Here is a 26,220-nt window from a genome sequence, read left to right on the forward strand (position 1 = left end):
GAGGGCTAGCCACTGGCCCCTCACACAAGATGGCGCCTAAAGATGGTATTGACCTTCGTGAGCCCAACCCAATATGGCGGCCAAAAGCGGCGAGTTCCTGATGAGCCCCCAGCTATCCCTCTATCCCAGCAAGGGTGCCAAACAATTAATATGCGGGTAAGTCCTAGCTGAAGAGCCCCACACACAAGAAGAGAGCAACAACGTTCTAGCGCTAACAGCGCAAGCGCGAAACAAAATAGTGCAAAAACAGATTTAAGCCTAACAAGTTATTTAAAATATTTAAAACAGCAGGTAATAGCGGCGTGCGGCGCGCGTCGCGTAGCAGGCAAATAAGTCTACCTGACTACGGGGAGGCGGCTCGCTTAAGTAGGCTCCTCCTCCAATACAAAAGTCCTGTGAGGGCAAGCCACTGGCCCCTCACACAAGAAGGCTCCTAAAGATGGTATTGACCTTCGTGAGCCCAACCCAATATGGCGGCCAAAAGCGGCGAGTTCCTGATGAGCCCCCCAGCTATCCCTCTATCCCAGCAAGTGTGGGTGCCAAACAATTAATATGCGGGTAAGTCCTAGCTGAAGAGCCCCACACACAAGAAGAGAGCAACGGCGTTCTAGCGCTAACAGCGCAAGCGCGAAACAAAATAGTGCAAAAACAGATTTAAGCCTAACAAGTTATTTAAAATATTTAAAACAGCAGGTAATAGCGGCGCGTAGCAGGCAAATAAGTCTGATCACCGTTAAACTTCAAATGGGAATGTCGCGGTTGGAAATTTAAAGAAAATGGACACTTAGAGGAGGACTTTGAGCAAACCCCTTTAGACTTAAGGAGTTCTAGAGCCAACACCCACAGGAGCAATATAGTACTCGAGTTACCTCACCCAGGGAAGCCGGGTGCATAGGTGTCTTTTGGTGTTGGGAATCTTCGCTGTTTCCAATGGCGATCTGCTGCAAAGTGCTACTGCTGTCAGAGTGGAAAGTGTCCACAGTGATCCAAGTCTGGATCGAAGATGAGAAGAACCTGAAAGAAGAGGGGACAGAGTCTGGGTCACTTGCCAGTGACCAGGGACACGATAGGCAGATGCCCACCGATGTCGGGTGATTTCAGGTGAAGGAGGTGAAGATTGACTCTTCAGCCACAAGGACCAGGAGGCGTCGACGACAACCAGGAGCTAGATACGAGCTGACCCACGAAGTATGTAGAGTGCTGCAGTATCGGTGCCTGGATTGGACCCAACAAGCCTTGGCAACAGCAACCCACGCAGAAAAGAGAAAGATGCTTCAGTGTGGGCCAGCAAGGTCCGAGGGACTCCCCACTTGGTGGGGAGTCAGGGCACATCTAAAGCAAGAGGTGTCGAGAAGTCAATGCACTTGCAAATGTGCAGGGTGTCCAGGAGTTCTAGTTCCACGTCACTCACGAGGGCTGTGGGTCTCAGCTTTGCTGGGGACTCGTGTCAGCCTCTGAGAAGTCTGGAAATCCTCTTCCTGGGCTGCAGATACTTCAGAGTCCGTCTGGAGCTTGGGAGATGCAGACCGGCACATGCTTTGTTGGTGCCTGCCAAGCAGGGGAGTTACTCCTTGACCCCAAAGGAGATTTCTTTAGTCCTCTAGTCTTGAGTAGAGCGTCAAAGTTCCAGGATTCAGTTGCAGAGTTTCCTCCAGGGATATCTAAAGTCCTGTTGCCAGGGGTTCCTTACTTATACCTAAGAAAGGGGTTGGACTAACTCTGGGGACCCACCTATGGGAGGGTTTGGAAAGAGGGATGGCTACACCCATTTCCTTTGTCCAGTTTCGTGCCAGAGCAGGGGCTGGTAGCCCCTGCAACTGGTTTGAGCTGGACTATGCACAGGGACACCAAATGTGCCCCCAGTGCAGACTTCAAAGCACTCCGGGAGTGTAACCACCCAGCCCTAATCCACCATGGCCTGTCTGGGAGGTGGTTACGCCTCCCTGTGACAGGAAACCTATTGTCCAGGCCTCCCCTGCCGGAGTTTCGGTCAGCAGCAGTAGGCCAGACTTGTGTCTGTGGCTGCAGCATCCATTTTGTGATGCCATAGCTCTTTAAACTGGTTACCGGGTAGACCGGTGTGTAAATGTCTCTCCCTCAAGAAGGGTGGAATTCTACCCCGCCGCCAGGACTGGCGGGGAGTAAGATTCCAAAGTGTTTGACACCAAACACAACATGTTTCCGTGCAGCCATCCCAAAGTTAGCATTTACCGCAAGGATATAATGCAGAGTATATGGTCAGGCTGCATCTCAGAGCAGCCCCAGAGAATGGTTCCGAAAGCTGCAGAGGGGCTCTGCTCATGCATGGGCACCCTCTCACATGAAACCAAGCACCCTGCCTTCAAGATTGATAAGGCCTGCCATAGGGGTGACTGATAGGTCTCTATGTGTAGTGATTTAAAGTAGATATACGTAACCTATATCTCAGTAAGGGGTGCATGTCATTTTGGAAGGCTTCCCAGGGGTGGCATAATACATGCTGCAGCCCCTGGTAGGCCTCTGGGGTACCTATGCCCTTAGTACCTAGTGTACCATGTACTAGGGACTCAAAAGGGTATCCCAGTAACCAAACTGGAGTATATCCATAGTACATGGAATCAATTTTAGGGAGAAGGCAGATAGGCTGGGGTCCTGAATAGCAGGATCACAGCCAAACTAAGTCGAAAACCAGCAAAACACCAGGAAAAAAGTGGGGGCAACCATGCAGTCAGATGACACCTTCCTACAATAATGTTCAAGAGTGAGGGGCTCAAAAGTCACAATAAAATCCCCCGCAATCAGAATGTTTGAACCACGGTAGATCTAATAAGTTGTCTAAAGCCACTATAACTTTAGACTTCTTCCCCTTTGAGCCCCTGGCATAAACGTTAGAAATGTCCACAGCCCCTTTTTGGCCCCACTTCAACCTGATCGCAACAATATCATTACTCTGTGTTTCAAGGACCCAATATTAAAACCGCCAACTTGGCGCACACAGATTACCAATTCACCTGAGGGTCGACCCTTACCCCCACATGTTGCAGGGGTATAGTAATTTAAGCAACCTAAGCAGTATAGGGGGTCTATTTCCCAGGTTTCTTGAAAACAACAGACATCAAACTGATCAATAAAAGCGAACCAATCAGGGGAGACGGTCTTCGTCTTCAATCCTGCTACATTCCAGGATAACATGGATGTCTCATGGGTAGCAGGTGAATGTCCGCTTGGAACATCAATAAGTACATCATTTGGGCCCGATACTCCTACAGGTAAGGAGGGTGCTTCCCGAGAGGCAGTAGCCTCCCTTCCTGGATGAAGACAAGGAAGTTGAGTACCAGCTAAGGGTAAGAGAGTGGATTCCTTAATCATATGGGGAGCAAAAAGACCATCTAGTTTGTTCTGGGTATTACAAAGCAGTCAATCATTAGCCTCAAGAGAGGAAAAGCCTCTTAACCCAGGCAGTGTATATTCAAGTGTTTGGTGGACACACTGCTTGGTAATTCCGCGCCTGCGTTGAGCGTTCTATTGAGCGGGGCGGGCCGTGACGGAACCGCTCCATCACGAGCACAGCTCAACCGACGCTGGTGACGGAGCGGTTCCGTCACCAGCATGCGGCCGCCCCGCCCCCTTAGCACTGCGGCGGAATAGCCGCCGCAGTGAAGGGGTTAAATTACTGTTTTCCAACCTACACTCCCCCGTTATTTATGTCCCGCTTTCCCATAACAAAAAAAATTATAACAAACAAGCATGAGAACAGGCAGGAAAAAGTTGCAAGCAGTGCAAGTACAAAAAAGTAGAAGACATTTTTTATGTTAAAATCTTTTTTATCAGGTTTTCAGTTGTATATAATGTTGTCTTCGTTTGTATAAACGTAACAAAAATGCTTAACACTTTTTATTATAACTTTTCAACAAAATTCACAGCAGCCACAACGCTCTACAACATAGCCAAAGTTCTGGCTAAACACATAAGGTCCCAAAGACGAGACCCATTGGCTATGACAACGCTTGTTTTAGTGGGTTATGAAACATAGCTGGAATAGCTCATTGGCGGGCCCTACTAGGGTTGTTTAAACTAGCTGGTTGGGTAGAGCGTTGTGGGGATTTAGTATTTGCTACATGGGTGGTTGTATCTGTCACTAATATGTCCTCGCACTCGCTAATGCGGGTATCTATCCTATCCAGTACACAATTACTCCCTGCATGTTTCTGTATTTTCCTAGCCTTTTTCCCTTTACTATCCCTCCCGCCCCTCCCCCACTGCCCTCCATAGTTTTCCTTTTCCCCATGCTACCGCTATAGTGCAAGTTAAGTCTAAAGCAACCTGTCTACACAATCAGCAATGAACAGGCCTCTTGGCCCCGTGGATAATGAGAACCCTCAGGCCACCCTTATACCGGCCCCACAAACCCCTCAGGAGAGAGAGCGTAATTATTTAGAATCAAAGAGAGTAGTTTGGGCAATGCTAGGAGATAAACGCGTTAACAGTACCTTGACTAGTCCACAACAGTTCTTGAATGTCCAGCGAATCTGAGTAGGCAAGATGCCTAATGCCAGTGGAAAGGGGGGTAGCCCTGCCCTGCCTCTTCCTGGCAATGAGGGCAAGGACGGGACAGCCCTTGGCCCGGGCTTCGCCCGCGCGCGTCCTGCGCTGCGGGGGAGAGGCTGCGCTATAAGCGTGGTGACATCAAGGGATGCTGGGGCAGGCAGTCCTCACACTGAGGTTGAGCGCCTTGGTAGGCTGATGGCACTAGCGGCGTTTCCGACGTGGACCCTGGAACTCCTGTGCCACCAGGGTGCTGCGCAGAGCTTGTGGTGTCCGTTGCTGGTGATAAGATAGCTTGCTCCCCTAGTGCCTGGCCTGTGCTATTGCATTGTTTGCATCAGATTCACCTAGTGCCTGGCTTGTGTTATTACATTGTTTGCCTCGGATTCTCCTAATGCCTGGCCTGTGATATTGCATTGTTTGCATCAGATTCTCCTCGAGCCTGGCCTGTGTTATTGCATTGTTTGCCTCGGATTCACCTAGTGCCTGGCTTGTGTTATTGCATTGTTTGCATCAGAATCTCCTAGTGCCCAGCCTGTGTTATTATATTGTTTGCATCAGATTCTCCTTGTGCCTGGCCTGTGTTATTGCATTGTTTGCGTCGGATTCTCCTAATGCCTGGCCTGTGATATTGCATTGTTTGAGTCCCGTTTTCCTAGTACCTGGTCTGTGTTATTGCACTGATTGTGTCATATTCTTGCAATGCCTGGCCTGTGTTATTGCATTGTTTGCATCACTTTTTTCTAGTACCTGGTCTGTGTTATTGCACTGTATGTGAGGCTTTTGGTATGTTATTATTCCAATAGTTGCTGCTTTTCTAACAAACATGGTACCTTTTATCCCAATCAAGTGCATGTGACTGCAAGGACACTTCCTGCAGTAACAATCTATTTCCTATTTATGTGGCAACAGACAGCACAACATGTCTGCCAGAGATGCTGTAGGGTCAGAAACAGTACATAGGTAAGTAGGTATGATGGAAAACAAACTATTGCGTAAGATTTTAAACGAAGAAGCTGCTGTGATAGACGGCAAAAAATTAATGTCAAAACATCAGCATTAGGACAATGGTACATGGAACAATAATGGTAGATATATTTACACTTCTGTGCAGTGCGTGTCACTTAATGTTCTTTTCTTGCACTCTCATGAGATGGTTTTGCAAGGCAAATCTGAGCTCACTGAGTGTGGAGCTTCCACGAATCCCAGAGACAGGCCGTTCCAAAGACGGTAACAGAGAAGGTTGAAAGATCTGAGTCTTCATCCTGGAATATGGAATGGTGATCCCTGAGGGGGTGTGGGTGGTCTGTGTGTTGCCACGGCTGTCCAGGGGGTGTAAGAAAATGTCAGTAATTTGTGGAGGGCCCTCTTTTGCGTGAGAACCACCCAGCTTCATGCAATACAGACTTGAGGGTTTGTGTCTGCGCAGGATGAGTTACATTCTGATAGTAAAATGGAGGACCTTGTCCAAAGGCGATAGATGTTGCCAAGGATTAACATCTTCAGTTACGACAGATAGAGAAAGTCCATGTATCTCGAGGAGCTTGAAAAGCTTTCTGCCCTCTGCTGGTGCAGGCAGGATGTTTATTCTCTAGTTGGCATTTGCCAGGGGATGTTCAGATACAGTGGGTTAATTAAACCTTGCAGCAGCACTTGTAGCGTGGACTCTTGGAGTCTTGTAGTATGTGTTAGATGCGGAAGAACTGTCTTAATGTTCTACGGAGCTCAGAAAATCCAGACTTTCCGGGCCAGAACCGGGTGCTGTAAGCTGCACTAGTTTCAGGGAGATGGACAGATGTTATGGCGATAGGAAACCCCGACAAACCACAATAATGTTCCACTCTTCCAGGTTAGACGAAACCAAAAAGGCTTGAACAAAGGGAGCTGTTGAAAGTGTCAAAGGTGACCTATGAACAGCAAGGTAAAGACAGGAGTTGGTGTTTGAGATAATCTTAAGTGAATAGGAAAGAAATGAGAAGTGTGTGAATGGAGTTACTTTCGTTGTATACTTCGTAAAGAGTTACTGGAAATTTTGCAGCCCCGCCTGGTCCATCTCTTTTTCTAAACTCTATTGTTGTTTGAATGAAATCTTGACCGTAGGCATCTATCTTAAGCAAAACCTTAAGCACTTGGGAGCTCCGAGCACCCTTACTTTGCTAAGTTACTCAGTGAACACTGTTAAATCACCTAGTTTTCAGACATTAATAAGATGTCACCTGATCAGCAGAACTTTTAGTTAAATATTTGTGTATTATGAAATATTCCCTACTAAGTTCAAAGGCAGTAAAGAAGAAGGGGCGATTTACTAAGATTTTGCGTCGTGTTTGCGTCACAAAAGTGGCACAAAAGAGTGCAAAATCTTTTTTTCCTAATTTTCTTTCCAGCAAATAACGTAAAAGTAATGTGAAGCATCGCACTGCACTGCTTCGCGTTACTTTGCACCTTGGGGCCTGCCAATGGTGGGGCATGGGCGTTCCCGTGTAACCACCCATTGGGGCAGATTTATGAGTTCTGGCGCATCTCTGCAAATCAGCAGGGATGCGCCAGAACTGATGCGTCACGCAATTCCCTCCTTGCGGCACCACAGATGCGCCGCATTTACATTGCGGCGCACCATGGTGCAAGGAAGGGCAGATGCGTGACGCATCTTGTGGTGTACGGGAGGCGCATTGCTGGAGTAGCGTCGCAAGTGCGACGCAACTCCTGCAATGTACAGAGGCCACCCATCCATAACGTGGTGCGTCACTCCTTACGCCTGCTTCAAGCAGGCGTAAGGATTTGACCCAACAGCGTCGTAAAACTGACTCAGTGAAATCTTATAGATTTCACTACGTCAGTTTTATGGGGCTTTCCTACGAGGGAACGCCCAACCTGCGACAGAACGCCCACATGAAACCTGACGCAGGTTTCATGTGGCGCAGGGCTTTACAACGTGACGCATCTGCCTAGATGCGTCACGTTGTAAATAGGTTGCAGGGATGCGCCACGTTTCCGTGCCGTTGCGTGACGCAACGGCAGCGTAAACGTGGCGCAAGTCTGACATAAATCTGCCCCATTGTTTCTCACGCTAAACTCAATTTACCAAATACAGTAGATTGGGTTTAGCGTGAGAAAACTGCACCCTTTTAAACTAGGCGCTTGGAAGGAGAAATGCTTTAATTTCTCCTTCCTTTTCTGAATTTGCATGCGTGCTGCACTGTGCAACATGCATACAAGGTTGGAAAAGGTTTCCCTCATGTCTAGGCATAGTATTTTGTACAGGAAGGGTGTCCTTCCTGTAGAAAACCTATGCTGGGCTCACACACACACGCTAGCGCTCTGGTGCTAAGGTGTGTGCATGGCGCAGGGCTGCTGTAATCAGTGCCGGCGCAAGGGAAAGGGAAGGAGAGAGCCATATCTTTGAAAATATGGTACTCTCCTGCTCCCTCCCTGTCATGCAGTGCAGCCTCGCAGGGGGAGGCCTGCGCCACATTGCGTGGAGATTTGGTAAATCTCCCCTGAAATGTCTTTTACAACCAGATAAATATTGTGATTTCTTATTCTATTTTGTTTCAATTTAGTAATTTTAAATATCTTTACATCCTACAGATAACAAGCCTTGAATGTATGAATTGACCATCAGTAATAACGCGAATGCTGTAAATCTTCAAAATTTGCAGAAATATTGAGCTACAGTATTCAGGAAAACATCAGCGCAGTCGGCGACAGAGGAACCTGCACACAAACTGACAGATCCCGGATGAAGCATCAAGGGCAGTTCAGTGATTGTAAGAGTCTGAGCTGTGCACCTCCACGCCACAAGACGAAGAAATGACCTTAGGAAAATTAAGGCAACAACAATAACAAACCACCTCCTGAATAAACAAGTGTCAAATACTAACTTTGATCAATGTATCGGTATGATGTGATTACCGCAGTGCTCTATTTTCTAAAATGAAGACAAGCCATCATTCCGTGCTCTAGGTGAATTGTAAACTCTTTCTGGCCAAACCACAGTAACAAGCGAAAAGCACAACAGAGCGGAGCCAGACAACTGACGGGTAAAGGAAAGAGGAGCTCTTCTATCGACAATACAACAGACTGTCCCAATTTGCACCAGCCAGAAGGAAGATACATCTTTACCTGCAAGCGTCCACAGCCATAATCCAATCTAAAGGCACAATCCCCTACAAAGACACATTCTACGTATTAGGAGTGTGGCAAATATTTGGTGGCTATTGTATTTTATTGTTAAAACAGAAATCAAACGTGCAAAATACTGCACACATTTAAAGTGTGTGAGAAATCACAAGTGCTTTATCAGCCATGTTGGCCCATCAGGAACTACAGTCAAGGGATATAGACCATTATATACCCGACCCACATACACTAACCAAGAAAGAAGAATCATACACATACAGCAAGAGCTTTAGTTTGTCATCATTACTCAAGCTTCATCAGCACACGTACACAGGACAAAAACCATTCAAGTGCAGTGAATGTGTAAAGTGCTTTAGTCAGTTATCACACCTTCAAAGACACAATCAAACACACACAGGAGAAAAACCATTCAAATGCAGTGAATGTGGGAAGAGCTTTAGTCGATTATCAAACCTACGAAGACATCAACAAACACACACAAGGGAAAAACCATTCAAGTGCAGTGAATATGCAAAGTGTTTTACTTTCTCGTCACACCTACAAAGCCATCTGTCTAACCACATAGGAGAAAAAAAATTCAAGTGCAGTGAATGTGCAAAGTGCTTCAGTAAGTCATCACACCTACAAATTCATCTGCGAACACACACAGGAGAAAAGCCCTTTAAATGCAGTGAATGTGGCAAGAGCTTTAGTCAGTTACATCACCTACACAGACATCAGCGAACACACTCGGAGGAAAAACCATACCAGTGCAGTGAATGTGGGAAGAGCTGTAATCGATTAGAAAATCTACAAACACATCAGCGAACACACACAGGGGAAAAACCATACCATTGCAATGAATGTGAAAGCATTTTTAGTCGTTACTCAACATTAAGGATTCATCAGCAAACACACACAGGGGAAAAACCATTCAAGTGCAGTGAATGTGCAAAGTGCTTTAGTCGGTTATCAGGCCTAAAAAGTCATCAGCGAACACACACGGGGGAAAAACCCTTTCATTGTAGTGAATGTGACAGTAGTTTTCACAGCTCTTCAGCATTAAGGTATCATCAGCGAACTCACACAGGAGAAAAAACATTCAAGTGCAATGAATGTGTCAAGAGCTTTAGTAAATTATCAGTACTACAAGGTCATCAGCGAACACACACAGGGGAGAAACCATTCAACTGCAGTGAATGTGGGAAGAGCTTTAGTAAATTATCAGTCCTACAAATTCATCAGCGAACACACACAGGGGAAAAACCCTTTCATTGTAGTGAATGTGACAGTAGTTATCGCAGCTCTTCAGCATTAAGGTATCATCAGCGAACTCACACAGGAGAAAAACCATTCAAGTGCAATGAATGTGTCAAGAGCTTTAGTCAATTATCAGTGCTACAAAGACATCAGCGAACACACACAGGGGAAAAACCATTCAACTGCAGTGAATGTGCAAAGTGCTTTGGTCAGTTATCATACCTAAAAAGTCATCAGCGAACACACACGGGGGAAAAACCCTATCATTGTAGTGAATGTGACAGTAGTTATCGCAGCTCTTCAGCATTTAGGTATCATGAGCGAACTCACACAGGAGAAAAACCATTCAAGTGCAATGAATGTGTCAAGAGCTTTAGTCAATTATCAGTGCTACAAAGACATCAGCGAACACACACAGGGGAAAAACCATTCAACTGCAGTGAATGTGCAAAGTGCTTTGGTCGGTTATCATACCTAAAAAGTCATCAGCGAACACACACGGGGGAAAAACCCTATCATTGTAGTGAATGTGACAGTAGTTATCGCAGCTCTTCAGCATTAAGGTATCATGAGCGAACTCACACAGGAGAAAAACCATTCAAGTGCAGTGCATGTCTAAAGAGCTTTAGTAAATTATCAGTACTACAAGGTCATGAGCGAACACACACAGGGGAGAAACCATTCAACTGCACTGAATGTGGGAAGAGCTTTAATCACTTATCAAACCTCCAAACACATCAGCGAACACACACAGGGAAAAAACCCTATCATTGTAGTAAATGTGACAGTAGTTTTTGCGGCTCTTCAGGATTAAGGCGTCACCAGCAAACTCACACAGGAGAAAAACCATTCAAGTGCAATGAATGTGGGAAGCGTTTTAGTCTCTTATCAAACCTTCAAACACATCAGCGAACACACACAGGGGAGAAACCCTATCATTGTAGTGAATGTGACAGTAGTTTTCATGGCTCTTCAGCACTAAGGTATCATCAGCGAACACACACAGGAAAAGAAACATTAAAGTGCAGTGAATGTGCAAAGAGCTTTAGCCGATTGTCACATCTACAAAGTCATCAGCGAACACACACAGGGGAAAAACCCTATCATTGTAGTGAATGTGACAGTAGTTTTCGCAGCTCTTCAGCATTAAGGTATCATCAGCTAACTCACGCAGGAGAAAAACCATTCAAGTGTAATTAATGTCTAAAGAGCTTTAGTCAATTATCAGTTCTACAAAATCATCAGCGAACACACACTGGAAAAACCCTAACATTGTAATGAATGTGACAGTACTTTTCGCGGCTCTTCAGCATTAAGGATTCATCAGCGAACACACACAGGAGAAAAACCATTCAAGTGCTGTGAATGTGCAAAGTGCTTTAGTCAGTTATCACACCTTCAAAGTTATCAGCAAAAACACACTTGGGAAAAACTATTCAACGGCAGTGAATGTAGGAAAAGCTTTAGTAACTTATCAAACCTCCAAACACATCAGCGAACACAGAGACTCTGGAAAGAACTTAAGAACATCAAAAATAATATTGACCCCTTAGAGACAAAGACAAGAGCAGAACAGTGCAGTTATTGTGAGAGGAATGAATTACGGAAAAAAATTAAATTCAAATTGTGTGGGACATTGAAATGCCAGATGATAGAAGACCGGACTAGCAGTAAAGAAGGAAAACAGATAACAGTATTTGCAGAGTTATAAAAGTGTTTGTTTCCAGTGATTGTTCACTTCCGTACACATAGCAAAGCAGCATGATGTACCAGGATACACAGTGGGAGGCTAGCACAATGTGGACTAAAAGAAAAGAAAAATTGTTGATTTTTATTTGGTGAAGAAGAGATACAAAGGAAAACATTCAATCGCACCTGACCACACCTCCTTTAAAAGCAACACTGAACAATACTGGGACTAACAGTGGTATTTTCAGATAACTTGTCGGCTTAGTGATAAAACCTATAAACCAAACACACCCAGAGTGGACATGTTGTCAGGGCTCTGGAGATGGAAGCTTCATTGGTAAAATGTATGTATTGCTATTAACAAATGCCACTGCAGTATATGTAATGAACTAAAACGAAGCACAGGTGTTCAAGAAATAACCTGTTTTTAGATATAAAAGAGCACATACCTTGTTTTTAAGTAATGTTTGCTGCATCTTTTACACACTGTTATCGGTTGCTGGATCAGCTCGTGCCTCGGGCCTTATAACTAAGTGTGACCCGTGGCTCCTTTCCGACATGGCTCTCCCTATTCAGTTTGTGACTTGCCAAACTCTTTCTTTTTACCAGAATTGAGCCATTGTAAGCAGCCGACTCTGTTTGAAGAATGTGGTGAAATAGCGAAATCCCACATGAAAAGCATATATGTGCCAGGACAATCAGTTGCACTCCCAGCAACTCGTCTCCCACACTTGATTGTCCCTTGTCCTCAAACGTTCTAAAGGATTTGTCGTATGAATGCCAGAAGTGGCAGTGACATTCATGAAGCTAACGCTAACAGGAGTGTGTGGGAGATAGAGAGGGTGAGAGATAAAGAGAGCGAGAGAGACAAAGAAAGGGGGGAGAAATAGAGAGAAATGGAAGGAGAGGGAACGGCACGTTATATGTACTCACCTAAAAATAGAAGAAGCAGCCGAATACATGTCAATGAGTGACATCACCAGAGAAACGGGCTGAACACCTGTGAATTTATATGTTTATTTTTAATACCTATAGACCCATGTCATGCCAATAAACAGGGCACAAGTAAGGAAAATAGTATGGAGCGCATTATCGTATGCAAATTACAGTGACGTCACATGTAGTGACATCACAAGAAGTGATGTCAGGTCCTTATAATAATTTGTATGTGAAAGGTTGACGGCCTGTTTTAAAAACAAAAAACAAGAAACATAAAATAATGTAAAAATACGTTTTTGGTTTCAGTTTTTATACATCATATGTTTTTCCCACTTTTAGTTTGTAACTAAACTCGGAAATGACTGAAAGTGTAAATATTTTTAAACAGATATGTGGAACTTTGAAATTACATTTTTAAACAATTTTCAGCAAATAAATAAAATGTGCTTTTAATTTGCGTTTGTTTCCTGATGTTATTCTTTATCCAGCCCCTAAGCCCCAAAGTGGTTCACATTTACTGTGTATTAAGCAAAGAAGGGCTAATTTTGTCAAGTTCTCTGTTCCTCTCTTGCGCCACTCACACAAACAAACAGTCGCAGGCTAAGGAGCTTGATGAAACTGAGTCAAGTTTCTAGATAATAGTGGGGGACCCCTTCAAACTGTGGCTACCCCCGACTTGTGCCATGCTGATAAACCTTTCTTGACCCCCACCGTATGATCTACTCTGATTTTTGGAGGGACACACTTCCACAGATGACCATGTTAAATCTAGCTTCGCACAACCCACTGAGCATTCCTGCAGGTGTGGTACTTGATAGCAAAGGTTTATTGTCAGCATTATTTACAGCAGATAATAAAACAATCACAATTCTTGTCGATTTAAAACGACTTAAGCACAGTTCATACAAATACTACACTTTGCGGATAATCCATGATCTGACGTAAAATGCTAGTGCAAATAGATGACGTACATCACTTTTAAAACCAATCAATTAGATAGAGCGGTCATTAGATCTTACAAAGCGTACCAGCTAACAAGCACGTACATAGGTACAGATACCGGCGTCTCCGTCTGCTTGTTGCCTACTCAGAGCAAGCAAACCCCTAGCAAGCCTGACAGCTGTCTTATAAACATCAGAAATAAAAGAAGAGCACAAGCCTGCTGCGCAGACGTTACCTAGTGTGTTAAAAAAACAAGGATTGTCCAAATAGTTTGTTTTGCTGACAGCCGGGTAGAAATTAAACCCTCAGATATGGGCCAATAGACGGCCAACACCTAAGCGAGCATTTTAGAAAGTGAAGGTACAAGTAGAAATGAGCAACAATACCTCTCGATGCTCTGTCCAGTCCATAAGGTTCTCCAGTGCCTTTCATGTTGGAGTCGAGCTACGCCCCGGTTTATGAGGGCAAATTTATCAAAGGACGAGCACAGCGCCCCGAGATGAACGGAAAATTTCAAAACCATCACTACAGTTGGTTTATGGTTTGAACCCACTTCCTTCGCTGCTGTCTATGGCAGGTCTGCATATACGAAGCAACTGCCTGGCAAATCTCCATACGATCAGTTCTATAACATAAGAAAAGTGCTGCACTGCAGCATCTTAGATTACGTGTTAGAAAAAGTGGACGTAGGTAGTACCTACGGGTTTTATGCGACATATCACACAGCAGCATAAAATGCATATATGACTCAGGCCCCCTTATGTATGGGGACACGTGTCAGATCCGCCTCCAGGGGCTTTACCCATGATTTACTTAAGGTCGGCACCTGAAGAGATCCTAATCTGAACATGAGATGTAAAGCCATTTTCTCAGCAGGGAACAGCAAGTCCATGAACTGCACCAGGCGCGGTTCACATTTTACTTTCTGGTAATTAGTCGGAAGGATGCCTTTCCTTGCTTCTTGCGTGCTCCACATGAATGCACGATATTTCTTTTTAACCAGTTCTAGTGTTGCCTTATTCATCAGTTCCAGATGATTCTATTTCTCTACTCAACTAGTGTATGTTAGAATGTTCTCAGCGTGCTTGAACCAGAGTAAATTATTGTAATCCTGCATCGTCGCAGTATCTGCGGAACCATACTATATGATGCAAACAATAGATTTGACCACACTCGCATCCAATATCTTATTGGGTGAGATCCTCCAGTGAACCCCAGCTCAGCTCTTAATACTGTCAGTGGGGTTCCCAGACCCAGGTTTAGTACACGTAACAAGAAGATGTTTCCCAGTTTAAGAAGAGCCTGAACTTTCGTAAAATCCCACAGTTCAGCACCATAAGCGCAGGCCATACGTGCATTTGTCTTGAATGCATCAATGCTAGTTTTATTGGTCTCTTGCTGCTTGAGTTAGCAAAATGTAGAATAGTGGCGTCAATTTTGTTTCCGCCTTCGCCACATGAGCTTTCCAATAGAAATGGTCATCCATTCGTATGCAGAGGTAGTCATGTTTTAAGTCGCTTAGTTGGTTTACTATCAATCCTGAATGTCAACAATAACTTTGATTTAGGATTAATTATCATATATTTTTCTCTTTATTGTTTATTAACTTCTGTACCTTACAGAATAGCTCAAAGCCTTCCAAAAGTTGATGCATTGATTTTTCAGTACGCGCTAATATTACTGCATCATCTGCAACCAGCGGGATTGGAATATTTTCCTTCTCCAATATCGGAACATCAAGACGAAGATTCCCGAGAGAATTCAGTTCCACTGATGTGAATGTTGAATAAAGCTGGGGCAAGTACGCAACCCTGCCCAACGCCAATGTTTATTTCAAACTTCTCTGTGCATTCTTCTTTTACACCAAATCTTACTCTGGAATGATTGCCGCGGCAGATCCTTTCGGATAGTTAAAAGTTGCTTGGGAACCTCCTTCCTCCAGAAGACTCAGAAGGACGGAGCGGCGACAGAATCGAATGCTGTTTTTAGGTCTCTTAAGACCAAGTAGAGCGGGTAGTTTCCAGGGACACAAACTTCATACAGATCATGTGCAACCTCAGAGCCTGGTCGATTCTACTTTAGCCTTTTCAGGATCCAGCCTGAGAGTTAGAGGCAATATTGTCCTCCTCTGTCCAGGTCTCGAGACGTGACTGTAAGGGTTTCCCAAAGATTTTCCAGATGTTGCCTAATTGGGAAATTAGCCGATAGCTGGGGGGTCATCTCTCCCCCCCCCTTTCTTTTTTTTTTTTTTTAAACCTTTATTTCGTAAAAAAGAGTACAGTTACAGACCTACAACCACACAGGCCGGTCAGTTACATGCAATAACAATATCAACTCTATACACAGCTCATCAGCCGACAGCCCGAGGGTCCGGCAGCGTAGAAGCACGATGTTATCCGGAGCCCATGGCAAGAGAGGATAAATAAAGGTTTCCATTTTTTACAATGTATAAACAACACAAAGAAAAACATGAAAAAGAGTCGAGGCAAAACCAAGCAATATAAGGACTGTTACGTACGGTAGGGGGAGACAAATGAGTAGCAGGCATCAAGAAATCACGGGAGAGGGGAGTGGGGACCGAGAGTGAGCAGTGCATCACATATAACAGGAAATCAAAGTACCAGAACGTACAGTCAAGGAGATCGTGGAATGTCAGGGGGCTCAGCGAGGGGAGGAGCACAGATCTCTCCTCGATATGAATTCCATTGACCCCATATCTTGCCCCACTTCTTGGGCCTACCACGAGATATGTACACAATTTTTTCTCTAAACATGCACCAGTCCATGTTCTCCTCACAGGTCGAGACCGACGGTGCCCTATGAGATCCCCACAATTGAGCAATATCTCTCTTCGCAATCATGTTACCCAGCGTGACCCACTGAGTCTGAGCAACCGTAAAGTCATTCTGTTTCCATACATTCAACAAACAGCGTCTGGCCTCAGGGAGCAGCTCAACACCCGTCACTTCACCCTTGACCGCATGCACTCGATTCCAGAAAACCACTACCTCCGGGCATTCCCATATAATGTGGAGGAAGGTAGCAAGCATACCACAGCCACGCCGACATGACCCATCCACAGAATAACCCATATGCACCAACCGTGGACCCGTGACATAGACACGATGCAGAATCTTCAGCTGCACCAGTCGGAGACACGCCGGAATCGCAACTTCTTTAGGGGAGGATATTGCAGCTTGCCAGTCCTCGTCGTCCAACTCCAGACCATCACCAATCCACGCATCTCTTAGCTGTATAAGGAGGTCCGAACGGGCATTAATAAGTTTTTTATATATAAGAGAGATAGTGCTGTCAGGGACATGCCCATCCAGCACTCTATCCTCCAGGGGTGAAGACTCAGGAATCGTAGTCCCAACAGGGAAGACCGAATCGAGTGCGTGGCGGACCTGAAGATTTCGAAAATATTCCCTGTCACTCAACTTATACTCCCGTTTCAGTTCGTCGAAAGTTTTGACTCTGCTGGTGGCCCAAAGATCGCCCACTTTGCTGATACCAATAAGGTCCCAACTATCGAATCCCTTCGATGACCACAGACCACTCAATCTCTCAGCAGCAAACAGGGGAGTTGCCCTAGTCAGTTTATCCATCCAGCCCGTGGCCGATGTTGCACTGCCCCATACCCGTACCGCCACAGCAGTGGGGCCCGTCAGATTCCTCCTGGCGGTTCTGGAATAGAGCGCTCTATTGTAATCACCCCCCGGCAGTTGCCACCTGTCCATCTCATAGGCGGGATTCGGGACAGGACCATACATGGCGTTATTGATGGCACTCAACTGAGATGCCCAGTAATAACGTTTGACATCAGGCAAAGCTATACCACCGTCATACCACGGCGAAGTCAATTTTGCCAATGCTATGCGGGGCCGCCCGCCCCAAACCAACTTCCTCTGGAGGCCCTCAATTTCACGGAAATAGCTGGCCGGAACTAGATTGAGCGTATTCTGAATGGCGTACAGGAACCGGGGAAGAGACATCATTTTAAACAAGGCCGCTCTTCCCAAAGGGGACAGAGGCAATCCACACCACGCCGTAACATCCAACCTAAGCCGGACAAGCGGAGGTAGTAAATTCCGCTCATAGTGCACCGTGGGGTCCATCGAAATGTAGATCCCCAAGTACTTGAAGCCAACTTCGGAAACAGGTATAGGGCAAATGCGGGGCAGAGAGGTTGTCCACCCCTAAGTGGGTAAATGCAGGACTTAGCCCAATTGATAACCAAACCAGAGTTCCTCCCGAAAGAACTCAGGACGTCAAACAGAACACCCAACGACTTATGGGGAGAAGTGAGATACAACAATATATCATCGGCATAAAGCGACACACGATCCTCGAAGGCGGGGGACCACCGTATGCCCTTGAGCGAGGGCTCCCAACGGAGCCACGCGGCAAGGGGTTCAAGAGCAAGTGCAAAAAGGAGAGGCAACAAAGGGCAGCCCTACCCCGTGCCGCGCCCAAGAACAAAAGGTTCCGAGGCCCTTCCGTTGACCACCACCTGAGCCAGCGGTTGCTCATATAAAAGTCTAACCCACCCAATGAACTTAGGGCCAAAGCCAAACTTGGCAAGGGCAGCCCACAGATATGGCCATTCCACCGTGTCGAAGGCCACCGAGGCGTCAAGTGAGAGCAAGATGGCCGACTCCTCAAGAGACCCCGCCCTTGCCAAGACACCATGAAGACGTCGAAGATTGAGCGCGGTATTGCGGTGGGGAATAAAACCAGACTGATCCGGGTGTACCAAATCGCCGATCACTGTAATCAGCCGGCTCGCCAAGAGCTTCGCAAGGATCTTGGGCTCCACATTCAAAAGCGAGATCGGCCGATATGACGAACAGAGTTCACGAGGCTTGCCATCCTTGTGGATGACCACAATGGATGCCAGTCTCTGGTCCCGGGGAAGGAGCCCGAGATCTCGCGATGCCAAGAACATCCGGCGAAGATACGGCGCCATTTTGTCAGGGCTCAGCTTATACAGCTCGACCGGTATGCCGTTCGGGCCCGAAGCCTTGCCCGAACGAAGCGAACGGATAGCGAGCGCTACTTCATCGGTGGAAACATCCGCTTCCATAAGCTCCTTGTCTGAGTCCGACAGACTAGGCAACGCTATATCGCGGAGCAACAAGTGCGAGTCCTCCTCCTGTCTGCCAGTGACCGGCGCGTAAACCTTCTGAAAGTGCTGGGCAAAGACCTCCACTATCTCGACCGGGTCCACCACTCGCGCGCCATCCACTCTCTCAATAACAGGCACCACCCGACTCAATCTATACCTCTTGTCCAGCCAAGCAATCAATTTTCCCGCCTTGTCACCCACATCATACAGACGACCTTGCTGCTCACGATTCATTGCCCTAGCCGCATCAGTCACCAGAGCTCTGTATTCAGACTGTTTAAGTGCCAAGGAGTTCAAGTCCTCAGGCGTAGTCCCAGACCCCATCCGTTCCTCCAACTCAGTGATGTCATTTTCCAGGCCCACCACTTCCATAGTTCTGCGCTTCCTCTCGCTGGCAATCAAAGATAGAGTCTGACCCCGGACCACAGTTTTGTATGCCTCCCATAAAGAAACAGGGGAGGACACCGGCCCTACATTTTCGGCACAGTAGAGATCCATACACTTAACCACTTCCGTACCAATGTTGGGGTTGCGAAGATGCCATGGATTAATTGGAGCGACCCAACCCCCGGACTCTAGCCGCACGTCAACAGTGAGCCAGAGTGGGGAGTGGTCTGAGATCCCTCTAGCCAAATGCCTAATTTCCCTCACAGAGACCATCTGTGCCGCTGGTACAAGTATGTAATCGAGTCTCAAGAGACTACCATGCGCTCCCAAATAGAAGTTATACTGGAGCTGTCCAGGGTGCAGCTGCCTCCAACAATCCGCTAAACCCAACGTGTACAAAAAATTCCCCAGCCATAGCTGCGACGTGGGGAGGGTTCTGCGAGGGCTACGATCCTCTTCCCCACTGACAACTGAATTAAAATCGCCACCCACTACCAACAGACCATCGGGGAGCCCCAGGACCACCCCGCCCAAATCAGAAAACGTGGTGGATTCTAGACCAGGGGGAACATACACAGACAAAATGGAGATCGTCTTCCCCTCCCAACGGCCCACAACAGCGGCATAGCGGCCCCTATCATCCAAAACCATGTAATCTATTTCGAGGGGGAGGGAGTTTCTAACCAGGATGCCCGCCCCCTCGACCCAGTAGTAAAGCCAGAGTGGGCCACCAAACGGTAGCCCCGTCTATTCAACGCATGGCACGTATTTCCTACGAGATGAGTCTCCTGGAGTAAAACGATATCCGGGGAGTGTCGCTTCAAATACTGCAAAACTATCCCCCGTTTTATCCTATCCCCGAGACCATTAACGTTCCAGCTCAGCACCCTCAGCCCCCTACCCCCCATCCCAGAAATGAACAAACAGTCCCCCCCCGCCACAAAACAGGCACATAGGATAAAATACCGACCAAATCGTAGCCTCGAAACAAACAAACAAGAAAAGACCCCTCCACCACCCCCCAAGAACCCCTCAACACACATCCCCCCACTGTGCACCCCTGCGGTAGACCAAAAAGCCACCCCAACTTGCAGTGTGCCTGTCGCTCCATTTAACTAACCTACAAGAAGAGAGAGAAAGAAGTCCCCTGAGGAGGAAGAGTCCCAAATCCCCCCCACCATACAAACATAGCTATCACAGAGCCACTGCAGAGCGTCCATAAACTGGCTCGCCGGCGCAGACTCACTACTCCTGTTCTTCCAAGCCGCCCTCGGCGCCCCTCGAACTCTCCGGGCTGGCACGGTGCGTCGTCAAAGTGTCCAACCAGTCACTGGCCACTTCAGGGCGGTCGAAAAAGAATGTACGTTTGTTATGTTCAATCCTCAGGCGGGCCGGAAAAAGCATGGCGTACTTCAATCCCATGTCCCTGAGATGTCTTTTCACCCCCGTAAAGCCCATACGTTGCTTCTTTACCACCTGTGTAAAGTCCGGGTAAAAACTGATCGACACATTCTCAAACTTAGTGGGACCATTGGCACGCGAGGCCTGCAGGATAGCGTCTCTGTCTCGGAAATTAAAAATCCTGGCTATTATAGGCCTCGGAGCGGCTCCAAGCTTGGGCTTCCCACCTGGAATTCTATGAGCACGTTCCACCGCAAAAAGATTACTAAGACCCTTTGGTGCCAAATGGTTCCGAACTAGGTCTTCCACCAGAAGATCCGCAGGCACGTCTGTGGAGTTCTCCGGAACACCTACGATGCGAATGTTGTTGCGCCTGGCCCGGCTCTCGAAATCATCCAGCCGACGGGCAAACAAGTCTCCGGCCGTTCGAAGATTGCGGACCTCGGCTTGGAGATCCGAGACGACCGAAGTCAGGCTTGCGGTCTTGATGTCCAGGGATTTGACCCGCTCATTGGTTTTCCCCAAGTCCGTCCTGATAAGGTTGACCTCGATTGCCACCATGTCTAACTTAGTAGCTAAAGTTTCATACTGCTGGCCCATAGCAGTCCGGACACTGGCCATGGCGCCCATAACATCCTGTAAAGTCGGATCCTCAGTCGCGGGAGGACCGTCACCGGTCTCCTCAGGGATCTTGCTTGCTCGGCCTGGGGATCCCTTCGGGCGAGTAAAGCGATCTATGGTCTGAGAGTGGGCAACCCCTCCTCGGTTCGGGCCTCTGGTGTTGCGCTTCTCGGCATCCGCCCTGCCCGCCATGATGGGCAACGAGCTCCGGCGGGACCTTTGGGATCTGGTCAGAATGATTCCCTCCGTGGCAGGCCTGCAGAGTCGAGAGGTCGAGGATCAACGGCCAGTGTGGGATTGACGACTAGACCAGGGCAGCAGTGTCGATCAGCAGCGAGTCGGCGCCAACAATGACCAAGAGCGAAACCGAAAGTACCACAGGGGCAGCGGAAGTATCTCTCAGCCATTGTTGTTCACTTGCCACCTGGGTACCTCGGAAACTCAAGCCCCCGGATAGCCTTCGATACAGGCCCCTTCCCCCCTTTCTTGTGAATCACCACAGTTATGGAAGACTTTCATGATTCTGGAACCACACCAAGAGTCATTACGATGGAAAATAACGCTGTTAAAGACCCTGAAGCACTGAACGTCTGAAGTGGCTATCCCTGATCTCCTCTGAATCCATGCAATAACGCTTAGTGAAGGTGTGGAGGAGGGAAGCCCATGTTACCGCACAGTAAATCTCAGCCACAGGAACACCCCTGACAAGTGCTGATGCAGAGGACTCTGCTCTTGGGGACTGAGCGCAGATTCTCTCAATCAGTTCCTTTGTGAGGCACAAGATGATGCAATGACATAAGGTCCTCTTCTGGGCAGAGGTGCCCTTCTTGCAGCCTCTACAGTCCACACCTAGGGTCAATATAAAAATAGACTTCCTTTTGGGGCTCTTACTGATATGATCATGCCCTTACGTGCCCGCATTGCTGCTCTGCTATTTGTGCTGCTGCCTGGGCCCTTGTTGGGATATTGTGGCACCACCACAGGACTCCGTATTATTTCTTCTCTGCTCCTGAACACGGACCGCGGACTGCCTGGACTCCATCTCCCACAGGGCAGTGCGATCTCGCGTGAGGAGCAGCGCCAGCCAGCCACCGGGTCCATAAAACTCTCTGGGGGGATCCAACAGCGCGGGACGCGCGTGGGCCAAGGGCGGGCCCGTCCTTGCCCGTCGAAGCCCGGAGGAGGCTGGGCTCGGCCCCCCCTCAACAAGTGGCCCTACATTATACCACCTCTATAACGACCTTCAGGTACAGATTTTAATTATAACTTTCTGTTGATTCGTGTGAAGCGGGATTGGTACTTAACGTCGTGGTGGAGTGATTATCTGACGCATTTATAACGAGGGAAGAATCATTACTATGCCATGAGATAGAACTAACAGGGAGGCGGCTGTCTCTAGACCCCCTATCTCATTCAAGGCGAACCTCATTAGGATTACATAATCCAGCAGGTATCTCCCAAAACTTAACCCAATCCTGCTCATCACCTCATAACTTGGGGACTGTACCAGTGGTCTCGGATTTGTTGGCCCTTGTACATGATGAGCCGCCAGCACTACAAATGGATATCTCTAACGGGCCAAGCATAGCCTCTAGAACCCGGACTTCCAATTCTTCTATTGGGGGCACAAAGGCTAAGCCGAGGGCAAAGGCATCCGTGAACCGTAAGAAGGGTAAGGGTCCATCAAAACAAAAACTTCAAAAGGAATCCGAGTGTGACTCCCAGACCAATACAGCGGTAAAGAGTTGCTCTGTAAGTACTCAGACCATGGATGTTTCATTGTCTACGCAATTCTGCCCAAGGAGGACGGCACAGCCATTAATGCCATTAATATGACAGTATTGGACACTGCCCTTGGTCGGATCAGGGAATCTAGAGACATAAATGTTGCTTCATTGGGCGGCCGTTTAAAGCTTCTGGAAGGTACATTGATTGATTTGTCTGGGTGCCTGGAGTCTTGTTCCATTTCCGTGATCTCTTTGGTGCCCAGTGAGGGGCAGAGCTCTGGCAATGCCCCATACCATCAACTTTCACTATCGGCCTCGGCCACATCAGAGAAACTGCTGGCAATGACCCTGGCGATCGAGGAACTTTTGAGAAAAATACAGGGTGTAGGCACAAATAACATACCGCCCAGTTGCTTAGGGTGTCTAGGGAGCACATCAAATGGTGGAAATATAGCCAACCCCCATATGGCGGACATCTCACAACCAGCCGTGCAATCTGGGAGGGGTGTTGGACATATGAGTCATTTTAATTTAGATTATAATAAAGCGCCATCTGATATAGCACCCGTTATTAACCAAAGACTGCCCAACCCGGAGATCACATATAGGGTAAGGGGCAGGGTAAATGAAGAAGGCCTGACCTTGAATCTACCTCCAGAAGCCACACCATATACAATAATATTGGCAAATGTACCACAATCCACGTCCAAATCAATTGAATCCTGGGAGACTTTACATAATAAGTCTCTTTGCACGCTCTGGTTTAAAATTGGCTTAACTGATGCCCTATTTAGCGAACTTAAAATGGCAAGGAGAGTGGGGTGGGTGGGGAAATGTGATAAGAGGCTCCCGGGTGATTGCATAGTCCTCACTTTTAGAACACCAAGTTTAACACAAGAAATTTTGAGCCTACAGGGTTCCCTCTATGTGACCAATCATGGAATAAATGTACTCCCGTTGGGTTACTTGTATCCCCCCACTAACTACCTCCGACACGCAGGACAGGAGATGCAACTCCCAGCCCATTTCATGAATAACATTCACCACACTCAATTTAGCATACCTTTGACTGATAGATTTGAGGCCCTTTCTTCCCTGGATGATAACGATTGACTCAGTAACATTAATAGCAATAGGGTACAATGTCAATCAATAAGAACAATCTCGCAATGTACAGCTTTACTTTTAAATACTGAACAACCCGACATTAGGGCAAGAAACGCCGCTAATCATTGTAACAACTGTAATACTCTGAGTGAAATAACTCAGTCGAAGGCCAGCATTTCTTATAGTGAAACACCAAATAGCTCTGGTGGCCCCAACGTAGTCCCTGCCCCCACTGATTGTATATCACAGTCTGGACCTAGAATGAAAGAAATAGAGATCCTGTTCTGGAATGTGGCAGGTCTATAGGCTAAACTGTCTAATGCTGCCTGGCTGGAATTCATCCATAATTTTGACATTAAAAGTATTTAAGAAACTTGGTCTGATAACATCTTACATATTAATGGTTTTAAGACATTTTCCAGTTCAGCGCTGCCATCAAGTAAGGGAAGGAATAAGGGCGGCCTTTGCATCTATGTGTCTTACAGGTTAAATGCTCACAAGATAGACCTCATGAAGTCTAAAATCTATTATCAGGTGTTAAAAATCAACTTAGATAAAAAGTATTATTTAGTCTTGTCAAATTATTATAATAATATGCCCATTGCGGATACATGACAAATCTTGATGCATTTGCAGAGAGATTTGGACAAGACCCAAAGAAGTTCTGGTAAAGACTACTGTATAATCTGGGGCGGGGATTTTAATTGTGGACCGTGCCCATATATCGAGGAAGATGTTTGTGGTGTAGATCCAGATGATGCAAATGATGCGTCCCATTTCTTGCACACTGCTTCTGGAGATTCATTTAATTTGCTAAAATATTCTATGGATTTGGGATTTGCAAATAGTGTGTGTTCGTCCCTAATTCCTTTTAATAGTCCCTTTAACGGAGGTGGCTTGTTTTCAGCCATAGACCATATACTGGTATCAAATAGATATGCGGACAGAATACACAATTACATCCTGTTGCTTTTAGCGATCATTAACCGATTAGCGTCCTTTTAAAACTCCCTGCCAAAGCATTAACAAGTAAAACATTGGCAACACACCTGGCAGGAGATGTTGCTATTGATAGACAAAATGGTTAGACAGTCAAATGGGCGGCTGTCAACCAATCTGAACTTTGTACGCACCTCTTAACCATCTGCAAAGATGATTTTACAGCTTATCTCGACATAAACACTAACAAAACAGATATTCCTAGTTCTTTTGGGAAAACAATTCAGACTATACAAAACAGACTACGGGCAAAAAGTAAGAAATGGGCTGACAAGAGAAGCGGTTGGTTTGTTGCCAAATGTTCCCAAACCCATGCAGCCTTGATAACCTCCTTACATAAACCCATAAAAGATCGAGCAGATATAAAAAGGGCAAGATTAGCCTATAAGATATCTCTTAAGGAACGCAAGGCAAACATAAAGTCCGAATTATGGCAAGATCTAAAACGAGCATCAGCCTTGAAAGAAACAAAAGGTTTCTGGAAGGCAGTGAATGCCCCTTTCCTTGCCTCGGGTAACCTGCCTATTATCGAAATAGAGGAGGATAAATGGGTGTCCCATTTTTCTGGCCTTTATAATAATCAGGTGGATCCGCAAAACGAGGCGGCCATACGTTTAATCCCTCCAAACCATCTTCCTATTGAAATCGACTTTGATGCCCAGGATGTAATCTTGGCCATCAATGAAAGTATGGAGGGCAAAGCCCTAGGCTCCAATAGCATACCAGTGGACTTATTTAAATCAGATCCACTGCAATGGGGACCCCTGTTAGCCCTGGTCTTAAAAGCTTGCTTGACCCTGGAATTTACAGCCACTTGGACGGAATCGACACTGGTCCCTATTTACAAGAAGGGCAATCGTGACGATCCGTCCTGCAATAGACCAATCTCATTACTAGATTCTTTTGCAAAGGTGGCTGGGCGTGTTGTTTTAAACTGCCTCCAGTTATGGGCAGAGGAAAACTGTATCATTTCAGAATTACAGTATGCCTTCCTGCCAAGGTGTGGGAACCACCGCACAATGCTTAAACCTGAACTTACTGGTTGGAAAGTATTTAAAGGCTAAAAGGGGGAATTTATTTTTATGCTTTGTTGATTTGAGTTCAGCCTTTGACTGTGTTAACCATCAGAAGCTATGGAGCATTTTAGACGCCATGGGGGTTGATCAACTCATTCTTAACTTTTTAAAACAGTCTTATTTACATGCTAGGGCCCGGGTGCTCTATGGAAGGGGTGGTGAACTCAGTAGGACCCTATCGGTAAAGAAGTGGGTGAGGCAGGGGTGCGTGTTGGCACCCCTCCTGTTCACTCTTTATATTAATAACATGGGAGCAAAATTAAGTAATGATTGTCAGGACTTGCCATGCATAAACGGATGG

At 46.6% G+C, this 26,220-nt stretch overlaps 1 protein-coding gene across 1 annotated transcript in view; it reads left to right on the forward strand.

The window, feature by feature from the left end:
• The window catches only part of LOC144807660 (uncharacterized), a 225,543-nt gene that overhangs the window by 43,155 nt on the left and 156,168 nt on the right, over window positions 1-26,220 (forward strand). The window contains 2 exon segments of the mRNA XM_078673290.1: window positions 8,113-11,147; window positions 11,221-11,289. Coding sequence (XP_078529416.1) covers window positions 8,830-11,147; window positions 11,221-11,289 — 2,387 coding nt within the window. The 5' untranslated portion in view covers window positions 8,113-8,829.

Source organism: Lissotriton helveticus, chromosome 1_2 (assembly GCF_964261635.1).
Source record: "Lissotriton helveticus chromosome 1_2, aLisHel1.1, whole genome shotgun sequence".
NCBI lineage: Eukaryota > Metazoa > Chordata > Amphibia > Caudata > Salamandridae > Lissotriton > Lissotriton helveticus.